This window comes from Oncorhynchus masou, chromosome 31, assembly GCF_036934945.1.
Source record: "Oncorhynchus masou masou isolate Uvic2021 chromosome 31, UVic_Omas_1.1, whole genome shotgun sequence".
NCBI lineage: Eukaryota > Metazoa > Chordata > Actinopteri > Salmoniformes > Salmonidae > Oncorhynchus > Oncorhynchus masou.
The window spans coordinates 51,873,934-51,891,172 of record NC_088242.1 but is presented as its reverse complement, the minus strand read 5'-3'; the positions used below and the strand labels follow the sequence as shown (position 1 = coordinate 51,891,172).

General features: G+C 41.7%; 1 protein-coding gene across 1 annotated transcript in view; it reads right to left on the bottom strand.

Annotated features, from left to right (window-relative positions):
- Window positions 1-815: 815 nt before the first annotated feature.
- Window positions 816-17,239, bottom strand: part of zgc:101566 (Transmembrane protein 263-B-like) — a 52,111-nt gene continuing 35,687 nt past the window's right edge. Inside the window, exon 3 of the mRNA XM_064951302.1 lies at window positions 816-2,913. Within this exon, the coding sequence (XP_064807374.1) occupies window positions 2,633-2,913 (281 nt within the window). The 3' untranslated portion in view covers window positions 816-2,632. The remainder of the gene's footprint in view (window positions 2,914-17,239) is intronic.

The following is a 17,239-nucleotide window of genomic DNA, read 5'->3' as shown; positions in this document are numbered from 1 at the left end:
TGTAGGATCCGATTATGCCCATTTAATATTGGCAATTATGGGCAATAACCAGTACTTCATACCCCCTCCATCACTCTGGACAGGAGCGAAGACCATGTTAGTAAGAGGCACAGCTGCTAGACGAGGGCTGACAGTAACATCAGAGATAGATCCAACTCTTCCCTTTGCCTAGGTGATTTGGTGATTTGGTACAGTGCACAGCACAGGGGAGAGATGATGGAGCACAGCTTGAGCCAAATGTCCCAAATGACACCCTAATCCCTTTATAGTGCCCTACCTTTGACCAGGGCCCATAGAGGCTTGTAATAGGTGTAGTGCTGACTGTTGCCATGTGTCACTGAACAGATTATAGAGGCATGACCGAAGCCGAAATCAACCGCACATCCACATACGGATGAAATAGAAACTGGAAAATACATTATTTCACACCTTTGGAGTGGTTGAAAACAACCCAACCTGAGCATCTATCCTCATCTCCTATCACTGCTCCTTGTACACAGCAAACGGCCACTACAGTATAAGGAGAGTAGAAGGAGAGAATAGTCATCAACACCAGCAGAAGTAGAAAGTCAAGCTTACTGAGATATGAGTCAAGGAAATGGATACTATGTAATACAAAAGCAGACCTTGGAATATTCTGACACATTTCTCTGCTTTTCAATACATGTCATTGATTTCCTTTGCTATCAGCTGGACCTATAACTGGACCCATAACTTCCTCTGAGGGTGGGGTAGAGAGAGGGCAGAGGGTCATACATACAGACATAAAGCAGTACCTTCTTTTAGCAACCGAATAAAATGCAACAATCTGAATTCAAATACAGTGTAGCTTTATTTAGAGAATACAGCATCAGTTTTTGCAAAAATAGTTCTATCATAGAGAAAAATCTACTTGGTCTTAAAGGTCCAGGCATGCATTCCAAATTGCACCCTATTCCCTACATAGTGCACTACTTTTGACCAAAGCCCCTATGGGCCCTGGTCAAAAGTGCTGCACTAAATAGGGAACAGGGTGTCATTTGGAACACACTTCGGGTTATAGTAACAGAGTCCCAAATACATATATTAACTAGCAGAAGTAAGAGACGAGGAAAACAGTAAATAGACAGGACAAGAGGAAAAAGCATCAAATGAAATAGGCAAGACTTGTCATAATAATAAACAGGAAGAAGGGAAAAACGACTACTTGAAGCATGCGGTGCTTAAAGTAAGGGCGTTGAAATACCATGCCAAGAGTGTTCTCTTTCTAGTGAACATTGAAATACAAAAAAAGAACAACAAAAAGAATAGATTGGTGTACACCTAATGTCTCATCAGAATGGACAGTAATTCAGCACTATGGTAACAATGTAAACCATGTGAAAATGAATTAGCCTGTACCCAGATCTGTTTCTGGCATCTTGTCAACTCATTTTCATGCCAAACATATTGGCACCCAGAAGTGAATGGGATTCGTGGAAAGAAAAAGCAGGTTAGTTTTCAACTGGCCCTCATACTCCGGGAATGTTAGTGTGAACTACCAACTATCAGTACTTATCTATCTAATGTGTGTACATTGTACAGGTAGGAACATACACACAGTCCCACAGTCCCACATGAGTCCCACATGGCACCTTATTCCCTATATAGCGCACTACTTTTAAACAAGAGGGCCCTGGTAAAAAGTAATGCACTGTAAAGGGAATAGGGTGACATTTGCCATGCAGGCATGAACTATGGCCCTTGACCTTACGTACGTGTGTTTCGTTGGTGGTGAAATGGTGTTTCATTTCTTTAAACACCCCAGGACCTCTGCTGATATTATAGGTAACATGTATACAAAAAGGTGTCTTTCAGGATTTTTTTAGATCCGTTTCTATGCAATAACACGCTTTATTTAACAGGTCTCCAACCCCCCCCCCCCAAAAAAAATCCCCTCACCTGTTGTACAATGAAAATTAAAAAAATCCAAGTTGCAATGGAGTTTCAAGACTGCAAAGTCCCTCTCCTACCTTCTCTATCTGCATCAATAGGATCCACATACCTTTTATTCACATATCTATTATAATACACACTCTGTACATCTTCACATACACACGTCTTTTTTGGTGTGTGTTCTCCAATCACCGATGTCAAACTGGTGAAATTAAGCTGTGTAAAAGTACCTTTCACTTTGTTTTCATACTAACATAAAGATAATAAAACTGGAAGAATTTAAATCAACTCCAGTCTTTGAGAAATGTGTAGATGTGTCCTTGCTGAATCGCTACCAAATTGTTCTCATGCATGACAAACATTGTGCGTGGTCGTCATATTATCGTGCCCTTCCCACACCCAGGTCAATCACAAAAACATGAGATCCCTCTCAGAAGTACATCGGCAGTAAGTTCAACCTTCCTATATCGTCACAAATCCCATAAAATTCCCTCTGTAATGGCTGCCTCAGGGTAGTATTCTGACTTGAGATCCGCAAGCTTAACTCGGCTTTTCACGCAAGTTTCCCCATTGATGTCAATGAATGATTTACGTGGAAATCCAAGGTACTTGGGCTTATCTCAACTCTGAATCGTTACCATCAGTAACCAGATGGATCCTATGCACAGCAGACAGATAATGAAGGACGCATAGATTGGGGTGGTAGTTGGGTCTAGGCCTAATCCGACTTATCCTTTTTCTTTGGTGTCACTTTACTGGCTACTGCAGACCCTACCGCTCCAACTCCTCCCGTCACCACGGAAACGCCCCCTTTGACTAATCCCACGCCGGCGGCCGGCACACTGGTCACCACCGTCTTGGTGATGTCATAGCTCTTACAGCCCACCCAGGCCACGCCTCCCCATGTCGCGCCGACCGCCCCTCTGGTCATGTTGAAGAGACCGCCGGTCACCCTCCAGATGACCCCCGCCTCGGTCTTAGGGTGGTCCTTCTCGCCGTCTGGAGGGGGGAGGGTTGGGAGAGGGGGGGGGGGGGGAGGGAGAAAAAAATATGAATATTTATTTATTTATAGATTCATAGTTTGTGTCTAGGTGCCTGAAAGAAAGTGCCAGGTGAAACCTTCCCATTAGTCCTTTTCAGGGGTGTTCTATGGCTGTAGATGTTAGAGGAAAACAAAGCAGGTGATCTTTCCAGCCCCCTCAGAGGAACAACGAGGACCACCATACGCCAATCCATCATCCTACATTTCCAACGCCTATCCTACATAGTCGACAACTTTTGACCCAAAAAGGATCTGGTCAAAAGGAAAGCACTATGAAGGGACTATAGGGTGCCATTTGGGACACAGACCTCTCTTTAATAATAGTCCTACCTAGAATACAACATCTCAATACAAAGATTAATGTCCGATATCTGTCACTTGCTTACATAAGGAGAATGTTGAATTGGTGTTTGACTGTATAACTCATTATTGCAAATAGTTATTGTCTGACCTAAAGCCTCAGGTCCGCAAATAAGGTCTATTATATGGCCTGACTGATACAAAGCTGATGAGGGGACTTGTGTGGACTAAGAGTTCACTTTAAATCGCTCATATTGTATTAATTTCCTAATTCACATACAGTTGAAGTTGGAAGTTTACATACACCTTAGCCAAATACATTTAAACTCAGTTTTTCACAATTCCTGACATTTAATCAAAGTAAAAATTCCCTGTCTTAGATCAGTTAGGATCACCACTTCATTTTAATAATGTGAAATGTCAGAATAATAGTAGAGAGAATGATTTATTTCAGCTTTTATTTATTTCTTCACATTCCCAGTGGGTCAGAAGTTTACGCACACTCAATTAGCATTTGGTAGCATTGCCTTTAAATTGTTTAACTTGGATCAAACGTTTCAGGTAGCCTTCCACAATACGTTGGGTGAATTTTGGCTCATTCCTTCTGACAGAGCAGGTGTAACTGAGTCAGGTTTGTAGGCCTCCTTGCTCGCACATGCGTTTTCAGTTCTGTCCACAGATTTTTTATGTGATTGAGGTCAGGGCTTTGTGATGGCCACTCTAATACCTTGACTTTGTTAAGCCATTTTGCCACAACTTTGAAAGTATGCTTGGGGTCATTGTCCATTTGGAAGACCCATTTAAAACCAAGCTTTAACTTCCTGACTGATGTCTTGAGATGTTGCTTCAATATATCCACATAAATTTCCTTCCTCATGATCCCATCTATTTTGTGAAGTGCAGCAGACCCCCCTGCAGCAAAGCACCCTCACAACATGATGCAGCCACTACCGTGCTTCACGGTTGGGATGGTGTTCTTCGGTTTGCAAGCGTCCCCTTTTCTCCTCCAAACACAACGATGGTCATTATGGCCAAACAGTTCTATTTTTGTTTCATCAGACCAGAGGACATTTCTCCAAAAAGTATGATCTTTGTCCCCATGTGCATCTATTTTGTGAAGTGCAGCAGACCCCCCTGCAGAAAGCACCCTCACAACATGATGCAGCCACTACCGTGCTTCACGGTTGGGATGGTGTTCTTCGGCTTGCAAGCGTCCCCTTTTCTCCTCCAAACACAACGATGGTCATTATGGCCAAACAGTTCTATTTTTGTTTCATCAGACCAGAGGACATTTCTCCAAAAAGTATGATCTTTGTCCCCATGTGCAGTTGCAAACTTAAGTCTGGCTTTTTTATGGCGGTTTTGGAGAAGTGGCTTCTTCTTTGCTGAGCGGCCTTTCGGGTTATGTCAATATAGGACTCATTTTACTGTGGATATAGATACTTTTGTTCCTGTTTCCTCCAGCATCTTCACAAGGTCCTCTGCTGTTGTTCTGTCTCTAGGAGACAGAACGCGTCTCCTTCCTGAGCAGTATGGTGGCTGCGTGGTCCCATGGTGTTTATACATTTGTGCCACCTTTTGTACAGATGAACATGGTACCTGCAGGCATTTGGAAATTGCTCCCAAGGATGAACCAGACCTGTGGAGGTCTACACTTTGTTTTCTGAGATCTTGGCTGATTTATTTTGATTTTCCCATGATGGCAAGCAAAGAGGCACTGAGTTTGAAGGTAGGCCTAAAAAAACATCCACAGGTACACCTCCAATTGACTCAAATGATGTCAACTAGCCTATCAGAAGCTTCTAAAGCCATGACATAATTTTCTGGAATTTTCCAAGCTGTTTAAAGGCACAGTCAACTTACTGTATGTAAACTTCTGACCCACTGGAATTGTGATACAGTGAATTATAAGTGAAATAATCTGTCTGTCAACAATTGTTGTAAAAATGACTTGTGTCATGCACAAAGTAGATGTCCTAACCGACTTGCCAAAACTATAGTTTGTTAACAAGAAATTTGTGGAATGGTTGAAAAAAACTCCACTTCAACTGTACACTATATATACAAAAGTATGTGGACATACCTTCAAATAAATGGATTCAGCTATTTCAGCCACACCCGTTGCTGGCCCGTGTATGAAATCGAGCACACAGCCATGCAATCTCTAAAGACAAACAATGGCAGTAAATGGCCTTACTGAAGAGCTCAGTGACTTTCAACGTGGCACCTTCCCAACAAGTCAGTTCATCAAATGTCTGCCCTTCTAGAGCTGCCCAAGTCAACTTTAAGTGGAAACGTCTATAAGCAACAATGGCTCCGCCGCCAAGTGGTAGGCCACACAAGGTCACAGAAAGGTGCTGTAGCACACAGCGCATACAAATCGTCTGTTCCCAGTTGCAACACTCACTACCGAGTTCCAAACTGCCTCCGGAAGCAACATCAGTACAATAACTGTTCGTCGGGAGCTTCATGAAATCGGTTTCCATGGCCGAGCAGCCACACACAAGCCCAAGATCACCATGCGCAATGCCAAGCGTCAGCTGGAATGGTGTAAAGCTTGCTGCCATTGGACTCCGGAGCAGTTCTCTGAAGTGATGAATCACGCTTCACCATCTGGCAGTCTGATGGACAAATCTGGGTTTGGCGAATGCCAGGAGAACGCTATCTGCCCCAATGCATAGTGCCAACTGTAAAGTTTGGAGGAGGAGGAATAATGGTCCGGGGCTGTTTTTCATGGTTCAGGCTAGGCCCCTTAGTTCCAGTGAAGGGAAATCTTAACGTTAAAGCATACAATGACATTCTAGACAATTCTGTGCTTCCAACTTTGTGGCTGCAGTTGGGGGAAGGCCCTTTCCTGTTTCAGCATGACAATGCCCCCATGCACAAAGCGAGGTCCATAAAGAAATGGTGTGGAAGAACTTGACTGGCCGGCAGAAAGCACTGACCTGAATTGGAATGCCGACTGCGAGCCAGGCCTAAAATCGACCAACATCAGCGCCCGACCTCACTAATGCTCGTGGCTGAATGGAAGCAAGTCCCTGCAGCAAAGTTCCAATATATAGTGGAAAGTCTTCCCAGAAAAGTGGAGGCTGTAATAGCAGCAAAGGGGGGACCAACTCCATATTAATGCCCGCCCATGATTTTGGAATGAGACATTCGACGAACAGGTGTCCACATACTTTTCGCTTATGCCGTGTATATTACAATATACAGGTCACTGCCAAAATAAAGGAAACACCAACATAAAGTCTCTTAAAAAGGATTTGGGCCACCACAAGCTCCCAGAACAACTTAAATGTGCCTTGGCATAGATTCTACAAGTGTCTGGAGGGATGTGACACCATTCTTTTCCAAGAAATTCCATAATTTGGTGTTTTGTTGATGGTGGTGGAAAACGCTGTCTCAGGCAACACTACTGCATCTCCCATAAGTGTTCTCAAGTTGAGGGAGCATGTAATTGGCATGCTGACTGCAGCAATGTCCACTAGAGTTGTTGTAAGAGAATTGAATGTTCATTTCTTTACCATAAGCCGCATAACAACGTCATTTTAGCAGTACGTTGGCAGTACGTTCAACCGGCCTCACGACCGCAGACCACGTGTAACCACGCCAGCTCAGGACCTCCACATCTGGTTTCTTCACCCGCAGGATCGTCTAAGACCAGCCACCCGGACAGCTGATGAAACTGAGGAGTGTTTCTGTCTGTAAAAAAGTCCTTTTGCGGGGAAAAACTTATTCTGATTGGCTGAGCCCCTTCCCAGTCATGTGAAATCCATAGATTAGGGCCTAATGAATTTCAATTGACTGATTTCCTTATATGATCTGTCACTTACTAAAATTGTTGAAATTGATTGCATGTACATTTTTTGTCCAGTATATATATAAAAAAAGAACACTTCTCCACCCCCCCCCCCTCCCCCTCCTTCAAGCTCTGACTTTTCTGATTGCTACTTTATTTCTGAAAAGTGGACTTACCATGCCTGGGATATGTGGTCGTCCCACCTAGCTATCTTAAGATGAATGCACTAACTGTCATTCTGAATAAGAGCATCTGCTAAAATGTCAAATGTAAAACATGTGAGTATCGTGACAATATCGTATTGTGAGGTCCCTGGCAATTCCCAGCCCTTAAATACAACTATATACACTTTATTCAAGCTGTCATCCACCACAAGCCTGTTGGTATAAAATGCTTATTAGTGGAAACTTGGCTTTACAGCTTGGGGAAAATAAAAGGCACCTATAAAATGGGTAATGGTGTTGTTGGTCTATGTAAGGTCTGTGGCTGTAGTGAATCACAATGCATGTCCATGGTTGTTGCCACTGCTTACAGATGACTGAGTCAGAGGCTAAGGCTTTAAAATGTGGACAGAAAAAGCTTTTTAAAAGTAACTTCGTGTGTGAGAGAGAGCGAGAGAGCGAGAGAGAGAGAGAGAGAAAGAGAGAGAGAGAGACCTTTCCCTCCCCACATACCCCCACAGAAACAACTATGACAAAGTGAAAAACAAAAACGGAGTACATAGTCAATGGTAGGCTGAGAGGGGACTCTTTTGGTAGTTACACCTACAGCTCATCCCTTGGCAGCAGCAACTACTTCCTCACCGACCTAAACCCAGAGCCTTCACAGTCAGCCCACTAACACCTCTCTCAGACCACAGTAAAATCACAGTGTATCTGAGAAGAGCAGAACCCAGAAGCATCACGGCCCAATAAATGACATGGTACAAAACAGGCCTATAGATGGAGTGCAAACAGTACAGACATCTACCAAAAAGCAATTAGTAGCCAAAAAATACAATCTCTCCTGGACAACTTTTTAGCCTTAGCATTCTCCTACAGCAATGAAGGTGTCAATTTAGCCATTTGTAACATAAACTTTATATTTGACAAATTAGCCTCCTTGGCTAATCTAAAGAAGCATAAGAGCAAACCGGAAATAACAGATAATGAAAAATGGTTTGATAATGATTGCAAAAATTTAAGAAAGTAATTGAGAAATATATCTAATCAAAAACACAGAGAACCAGACAACAAAAATATACGCCTTCAATTTGGGGAAACACTAAAGCAATACAAACACAGCCTAAGAACAAAAAAGGAACAGCACATTAGATATGAGCTGGATGGAATTGAGGAATACATAGAATCAAACCACTTCTGGGAGAATTGGAATAAATTAAACAAACCTCATCATGAGGAATTGGCTATCCAAAATAGGAATATGTGGAGAAATCACTTTGCAAACCTCTACAGCAATATAACAAAGAGCCCAGAACAAAAAGATACACAAGAAAAATTACAAATCCTTGAATCAGCAGTCAAAGACTATCAGAATCCTGTGGATACCCCAATTACAGAATAATAATTATTGGAAAAACTATGCACTCTCCAACCCCAAAAGGCCTGTGGTGCTGATGGTATTTTAAATTAAATCAAATATACAGACAAATTCAAATTGGCTATACTCAAACTCTTCAACATTATCCTCACTGCAGGTATTTTCCCCGATATTTGGAAACAGGGATTGATCACACCAGTCTATAAAAATTGAGACAAATTTGACCCAAATAATAAGGAATTTGCGTTAACAGCAACTTGGGAAAAATTCTCTGCAATATTATAAATAGCAGACTACATCATTTCCTTGACGAACACAACGTCCTGAGCAGAAACCAGATTTGATTTAAAAAAATGATCGTACAACAGACCACATTTACACCCTCCACACTTTAATTGATAAACAAGTAAACCAAAACAAAGGCAAAATCTACTCATGTTTTGTATATTTCAAGAAAGCATTTGATTCAATTTGGCACAAAGGTCTTTTTTATAAACTAAAAGAAAGTGGTATTGTAGAGAAAACACATGATTTTATTAAATCAATGTACACTAATAACAAATGTGCGGTTAAAATTGGCAACAAGCAAACAGACTTCTTCTCTCAGGGACGGGGAGTGAAACAGGGCTGCCCAACAAGTCCAACACTATTTAACATCTACATTAATGAATTGGCAAAAACATTCGAAGAATCGGCAGCACCTGGTTTCACCCTACACAACACTGAAATCAAGTGTCTGCTGTACACAGATGACCTGGTGCAGCACCTAGATCGTCCTCACAGGTTCTGTCAGACCTGGGCTCTGACCGTTAACCTAAAAAAAAGAATATAATGATATTCCAAAAAAAGGTCCGGAAATAAGGATGACAAATATAAAATCTATTTGGACACAGTTCTATTAGAACACACCAAAAACTACACATATCTAGGACTAAATATCAGCAACACAAGTAGCTTTCACATGGCTGTGAATAAGCTGAGAGACAAAGCAAGAGCATTCTATGCCATTAAAAGGAACATCAAAATCGAAATTCCAATTAGAATCTGTCTCAAAAGGTTTCAATCAGTTATAGAACCAATTGCTCTATATGGCAGTGAAGTATGGGGTCCAGTTTTCTAATAATGAATTTACCAAATGGGACAAACATCCAATCGAAATACTGCATGCAGAGTTTTGCAAGACTGTATTGCAAGTGCAAAGAAAAACTCCAAATAACGCATGAAGAGCAGAATTGGGCCAATACCCCCTCCTCATTCAAATAGAAAAAAAGAGTCATCAAATTTTACATCCATCTAAAAACAAGTGACCCCAAAACATTCCATCACACAGCTCTACAATGTCAAGAGATGAAACAAGAGAAGAGTCCCCTCAGCCAGCTGGTTCTGAGGCTCAGTTCACCAACCCAAACCAACACCATAGAGCCTCAGGACAGCACTCAGAAAATCTGGACAGACCAAATCATCACAAAACAAAAATAAAAATATATCACCTATTGGAAAGACAACACAAAAAATCTAAGTAAACTTCAATGCTATTTGGCTCTAAACAGACAGTACATGGTGGCAGACTATCTGACCACTGTGACTGATAGAAAACTGAGGAAGACATTGACTAGGTACAGACTCAGTGAGCACAGTCTGGCTATAGAGGCCGGTCGTCACAGACAAACCTGGCTGCCCAGAGAGGACAGGCTGTGCTCACTCTGCTCCAGGGGAAAGGTAGAGACAGAGCTGCATTTCCTATTGCACTGTGACAAATACTCAGACCTAAGAGAATATTTCTTTCCCAAAATTATAATTCAATACAAAGAATTTGAAACTATAAAAGATGAAGAAAAAAATAAAATACCTGTATTTATTAGGTGAAAGGCCAAAATGTGCAGTTTTGGCAGCTGTCCTCCTGCCACAACCTCAGGGACAGCCAGTGAAAAGTGCAAAGTCATGTCGATAATATTTCCCATCTTGTTTTGTTTTGTCTTTCATACCACATCATGTGTCTTCTCAGTCATGTTGACACTGGTCTACTACCATTGCTTTAATGTATTGTTGTTCTCATTAATATTGTTGTTGTAGTTAATGGTAATCCCATGTCCACTACTACTATTATTATTGCTGTTGGTCCCACCATTTATTTATATTTATTTATATATAAATATATACATATATTTGTGCTTTGGCAATGTGTACATTTTAACGTCATGCTAATAATATATAGAAATTGGGGGGAAAAATACCATGCTAATTAATGTCTCCAGTGTTTAGTGAAGTCACATTCATTTCCTGATTAATACATCTTCATTTTTGGGTAAATCCAGCCCATTTACTTCATTGTACAGTAAAAAAAGGCCTTTGCAGCCCATCACCTACTTCCTAGCACATATATAATGTACCACTTCACCCTGGGTGATAAAGTACCCCCTATCCCGTCCTTGCATGATTTGACACAGTGATGTATATTCTCCCGTCTCAATCCAAGCATAACATTGAGGTGACAGAACTGTATGTCTTTCAGCCCCCCATTTCCCCTCCCACCCCCCTTTTGGCTTGACAAACACAAATTCCCTAATGTCGTAGCTAGCGAGGAGTGAGTGGTGAGCTTTTCACGTCATTCCTTTTTACACTAACGACATGACTTTATAGAACGATTAGCCCTTCTGCTCCCCAAGGGGCCACCACTAGGCTATCGGACCCACCCCTATCTGACTGAGAACATGAACATTATACATGAAGGCTCCTTCACTTCTCTGCTAAAAAAAGCTGCATAGGACAAACAGGCCCCTGTTCAAACTGTTGTAACAGTAATATAAAGAAAGTGAAGTAGCCTTACTGTTCAATAACTACCTGGAATACTATTCAACAGTTAATAAACCACATTTCCAGTAGCTTCCTATCTGCATTAGGTACAGATATAAAACCAACTGCGTATTAATGTGTCGGCACGCCAACAAATTCTGTCTCTTTCCCAGGCTGTGCCAAGTGTGTTGGCAGAGCCGTTACCATATGCTATTTATAGACGTCTTCATGGGTGGCTGAAAGAAGCCTAACCGTGCACCCCCTCCTGTACACACAGTCATTCTCTTCACCACGTCAACCTGCACCTCTGGATAGTGGAAGGTCTGTAATAGCCCTTCATTCACATGGCCCGAGTCAAAAGTTGTGCACTACTATATAGGGAACGGAGTGTCATTTGGGAGGTGTGCCCTAGATCTCCTTATGCTGTCTATCCTCAAACGTAGAGGCTTCTCATTAACAATAACGGAGGCCAAGACACACTAACACCAACTGTCACTAACGCCCGGTGTTATCACATCCCTGAGGGGTGAGATATAGTAGAATGTCACAACCTTACACTTCCTAAGCAACACCCTAACGTTCTACATCATTAAGAGTAGGCCTACCAGGAATTCTGCCTGGGTATGAACTCCCTGGAGATGTACAGTGCCTTCAGAAAATATTTAGGACCTCCACATCTTTCCCCCCCACATTTTGTTGCGTTACAGCCTTAATCTAAAACAGATTAAATACACACAATACACACACACAATACAACAGAAAAACAGAAAGACCTTATTTACGTAAATATTCAGACCCTTTGCTATGAGACTCGAAATTGAGCTCGGGTGAATACCGTTCCCATTGATTATCCTTGAGATGTTTCAACAACTTGGAGTCCACCTGTGTTAAATTCAATTGATTGGACATGATTTGGAAAGGCACACATTTGTCTATAAAAGGTCCCACAGTTGACAGTGCATGTCAGAGCAAATACCAAGCCAGGATGTCGAAGGAATTAAAAAAATAATAATAATAATAATAATTTGCCAAAATGTCTAAAAACCTGTTTTTGCTTTGTCATTATGGGGTATTGTGTGTAAATTGATTAGGGAAAACTTTACAGTACACTGCTATAAAAAATTATAAAACAATTTTGTTATGTTGGGCACCTACTGACCTAAAATATTTTTATGATGTTTTGATAAAATAAAGGTTTAAGGAAATACAGGAAGACACCACATTACTACAAGACAAAACAGCTCAATCAAGCCTGATGGTCTTGTAAGTATAAAAGCAAAGCTTGCTTTCACATCATTTAAAAAAGCATGAAAAGATTGCATAATGGTCATAGTGTAGGGTGTGAAGAATCCAATACCTTGCTCTTCTAAGAGTATAAATTATAAACTGTTTGAGAAGGCAAACAGCCAAAGCAACCTGCCTACACATAGTCTAAGATACAATACCAACATAGCTACTGGTGTAGTTCAAAGCTGTGTGCTGGAAAACCTTGGTAGAGCAGGGGTGGAATAGGTATTGCTGTGCTCATGTGAATTTCCTTTCTTTTTCGGCTTCAGACCAACGCATAGTTCCCCTTACCGCCGTGTTTTGTTTTGAATAATAACAGTATGCATTTTTCTGGAAGAATTTCAAATGTAATTAAAGGTAATCACAATAAGCTTATCCTTTCCCAGAAGTCACTTTAAGCAGGCCCACACACAATCATTGTACAGTATTGTACAGTAAACCCTTAAATCAAACCCCCCAAAAAAGTCAAAAGCAGTGTTGCTTTTTTTATTCCAAAATTGTGCAAGTATTGTGGAGTGCACACAGCGACTTTTAAGAAATACGCTAAAAGGCACAGAGACACACGATAGAACTAAGAATATCATGCCTTTGAGCCTCTGAGCTTTTGAAGAACAGCTGTGGTACTGCTCCCTGAGGAACCCAATAAGCCCGCATCCTTGTGTTTAACTGGGAAGAAGGCAAGGGACTTTAAAGTGTCTGAAATGGCACCCTATTCCTGTGCATGCTTGCAACTTCAGGATCAAAGGAGAATCCGGCCAGTGAGGGTTTGAAGGTCCTTCTATGGAGGCGGCTGAGGCAGTGCTCTGGCCCCTATGGATAGCCGTGCTCAATACAACCCGATTATGCACCACAGCAGTAGGCGATCTCTTCTTACTTACTTTTATTTACTCAAGGGAGCCCAATTGAGACCAGTGTCTTATTTGCAATGGTGCCCAGAGGGAGAAAAAAAAATATCCATCAACACAACAACAAAAAAGATAAAAACTACAAGACCGTTATAAATACATTACATCATGCTATTACAATAAGTTACTGTATAATAGTCTATTGAAACAATTGCACAAACACATTTTACAACAGCGTTTTAAACTACCTGATGGGCAGTTTTGTAAGGTATTCCATAACTGAGGTGCGTTAAAACTAAAGGTGGAGTTACCAAACTTAACCAACCATGCAAACAAGTTTGGTATCTCATATTTTTATATTTCAACAGGGAAGGGAGGTATGTTGGAAGTTTGTGGAGCAGAGCTTTGTGAACAAGAAGTGAGTAATGAAGTGATCTATGGGACTTTAGAGAGGTCCAGCCAACCTGATATAGGATGCAGAGATGAGAATTGAAACTGTCACCTGTAATAAAGCGAAGGGCACTACGGTAGATGGTAACCAATGGTTTAAGAGTAGTAGCTACTATATGTGACTCGTTTCAGGAAACTAGGTATATGTCAAGCATCACTACTTCACAGGAGAGCCATTTGAACGTAAACTTTCTTCAATCAAAATGTGTTTTTTTTTGGCAGAAATCCCTTCCAAAAAATGTGAACTTTCATGTACCTTAATAACAAATTTGTATGCTATCTGTAAATACGAATAAAATTATAAAATTTACGAGCCAGGTTGGTTTAGCCACCGAAAAAGACAGGAACCTTCCCGCTAGCCATGATTGGCTGAGATAATGGGTGGGCTGGACATGCTGAGAGATGAGAATTGATCCACTTTCTGGGGTTTTGAAACCAGTGGAATACCCGATGGAATTAGAGTATGATGGCTAAGGAGAGGGAGAAAATTATGGCGTTTGATTACAAATATGCAGAGAGAAAAAAGTTACTTGGCTTGTTGTGGCGTGCCGGGCGCTTGCAGGTTGACTTCGGTCGTCAGTTGAACAGTGTTTCCTCCGACACATTGGTGCAGCTGGTTGACGGCTTATGCGGGCGGGCGTTAACCTTTTCACACGTACCAACAAACGGATGTGATTAATCTATAGTGGTCCCTGGAGCGTATGCTCAAACCGGTGGGATTAGAGCGCTTATTTAGAACGTCCAGTTTCGATTGACGCAACAATCAACGTTTGAGCCGGCTACACTGTTTGTTTTTTCACAGAAACATTTTGCACCAACGCAGTCCTTACAAAGTTATGTCCAGAATGTGGCCAGTTTATTTTTGGGTGCAATGTTCAGACATTCACAGCTTATAAAATAATAATCACATTGTTCCTCAACTGCATTTTCTCGCTCTGAGTCTCTACTTTTATCTAATTTCAAAAACAACATTTCAAATGTTGCAACATAAGACTGAATCAAGCCGATCTGTCACATATAACCTACACAGGGTTTCAACTCGGAACCAACCCACTAATTCTACACAGCATCCTTTCCATCCTCTGCAGTGAGAATGTGAGATACATCAAATCTAGGCCTATATACCATCCATAGAACCGAATTTCATTGACCGATAATAAACCAAGCTGCTGATGGAGCCAAATATTCCCTCACTGCCTGTGTGCTGGAACAACCTCTAAAACCATCCTTTGACTGAGTCCTAAATGGCACCCTATTCCCTGCATAGTGCACTACTTTTGACCAGAGCCCTATGGTAGTGTAGTGTACTATATAGTGCAGGGTTATTAAACTCTTACCCTATGAGGTCTGAAGCCTGCTGTTCTACTGTTCTGCCTGATAATTAATTGCACCCACCTGGTGTCTCAGGTCTAAATCAGTCCCTGGATAGAGGGGAACCATTTTTTTAAAGCAGTGGAACTGGCTTTGAGGTCCAGAGTTGAATTTGAGGGATGTAGGGAATAGGGTGCCATTTAGGACACATCATTGTCTCTTCTTAGTAAGGAGCTCCTCTCAGGGGGCCAGTATATTGCAGAGGTAAGGTATGCCTACCATAATGCTTGCCATAAATAATAATCCCATAAAACAAAAAGACAAATGGCTCCCTCCCAAATTGTAACCTCTTCCCTATGTAGTGGACTTCCTTTGACCAGGGCTCCAATCAAAAGTAGTGCACTGTATAGGGTAAAGGGTACTATTTAGGACAATGACAATAAACCTGTTGAGGGTATAATATCTGCATGGCAGTTAAACTCTAACAGGGGAGGAAACTATAGCAGCCTGCAGGCTAATTCAGCCTCTGCTGAGTCTCAGGGAATAGAGTAGCGTGCCAAACGGCACCCTATAATAGCATTCCCTATATAGCTGCATAGTTTCTGGTGAAAAAAATAGGGTCCCATTTGGGATAAGGAGGAAGAGGATCTAGACTGCAGCATGTAGATACTGCAGTGTGGAGACTACCAAGTCTCAGATGGACCATTACAGGCACGCACACACACACTAGACCATTAGAGACTAGCTTTAATGTGCACTGATAAGCATACAGGGAGCTGCTGCTCGTGGCATGGCATCATCTCTCTCCTTTATGTGTGTGTGTGTGTGTGTGTGTGTGTGTGTGTGTGTGTGTGTGTGTGTGAGAGAGAATGTTACATGGGACCCTGGTGGATAAGAAGCCCAGGAGACCTCTACTGTACAGTATATAGATCCTCACTCAGCCCCTACCTTGGCCTCCACCCTAGTAATAGACTGTTCTCTCTGCTACCGGACGGCAAGCGGTACCGGAGCCAAGTCTAGGTCCAAGAGGATTCTAAACAGCCATAAGACTCCTGAACATCTAATCAAATGGCCACCCAGACTATTTGCTGTGTCCCCCCCCCCCCTTTTACGCCGCTGCTACTCTCTGTTGTCATCTATGCATAGTCACTTTAATAACTCTACCTACATGTCTATATTACCTCAATTACCCCGACTAACCGGTGCCCCCGCACATTGACTCTGTACCGGTACCCCCTGTATGTAGTCTCGCTATTGTTATTTTACTGCTGCTCTTTAACTACTTGTTACTTTTATTTCTTATTATTTTTTGGATATTTTAAACTGCATTGTTGGTTAGGGGCTTGTATTAAGCATTTCACTGTAAGGTTTCATTCGGTGCATGTGACTAATACAATTAGATTTTATTTAATTAAGCACCTCATAACATCTTAATGGGAATCCCAGGCCTGCTCCTAAGTGATTACACAACCAAGAGCTTCAGGCATGCTGCTATAACAGACACGATCTATCTACCTGGTCCCAGATATTTGTGGTCTGTTTTGGCCAACAGTGTTTTGGGGTGACAATGACAATAGGAGACAAGGTTATATACTGAGTAAGGCTGGGAATGGCCAGGGACTTCACAATACAATATTATCACGATACGTAGGTGCTGATATGATATGATGTCCCAAACATATTGCTCACCCCAGTCTGCTGAAGTGTCGACAAGACAGAGCTATAATAACGAGATTTGATCAGTAATGGAAATATAGGGACAAAGGACAAATACCAGAGTTTTGGAGCAGGTACAGACACCAAGTGCAAAAACAATATTGTGATATTGTTAAAATGATACGATATATCATCAAGAATAATATCCCGATATGTAACAATCGATTTTCTTCTCCCCCCCCCATCACTAACATAGCAGATGCCATTCGTCCTGGGCCTGCATTGCAGCTTAAAAAGCTAACC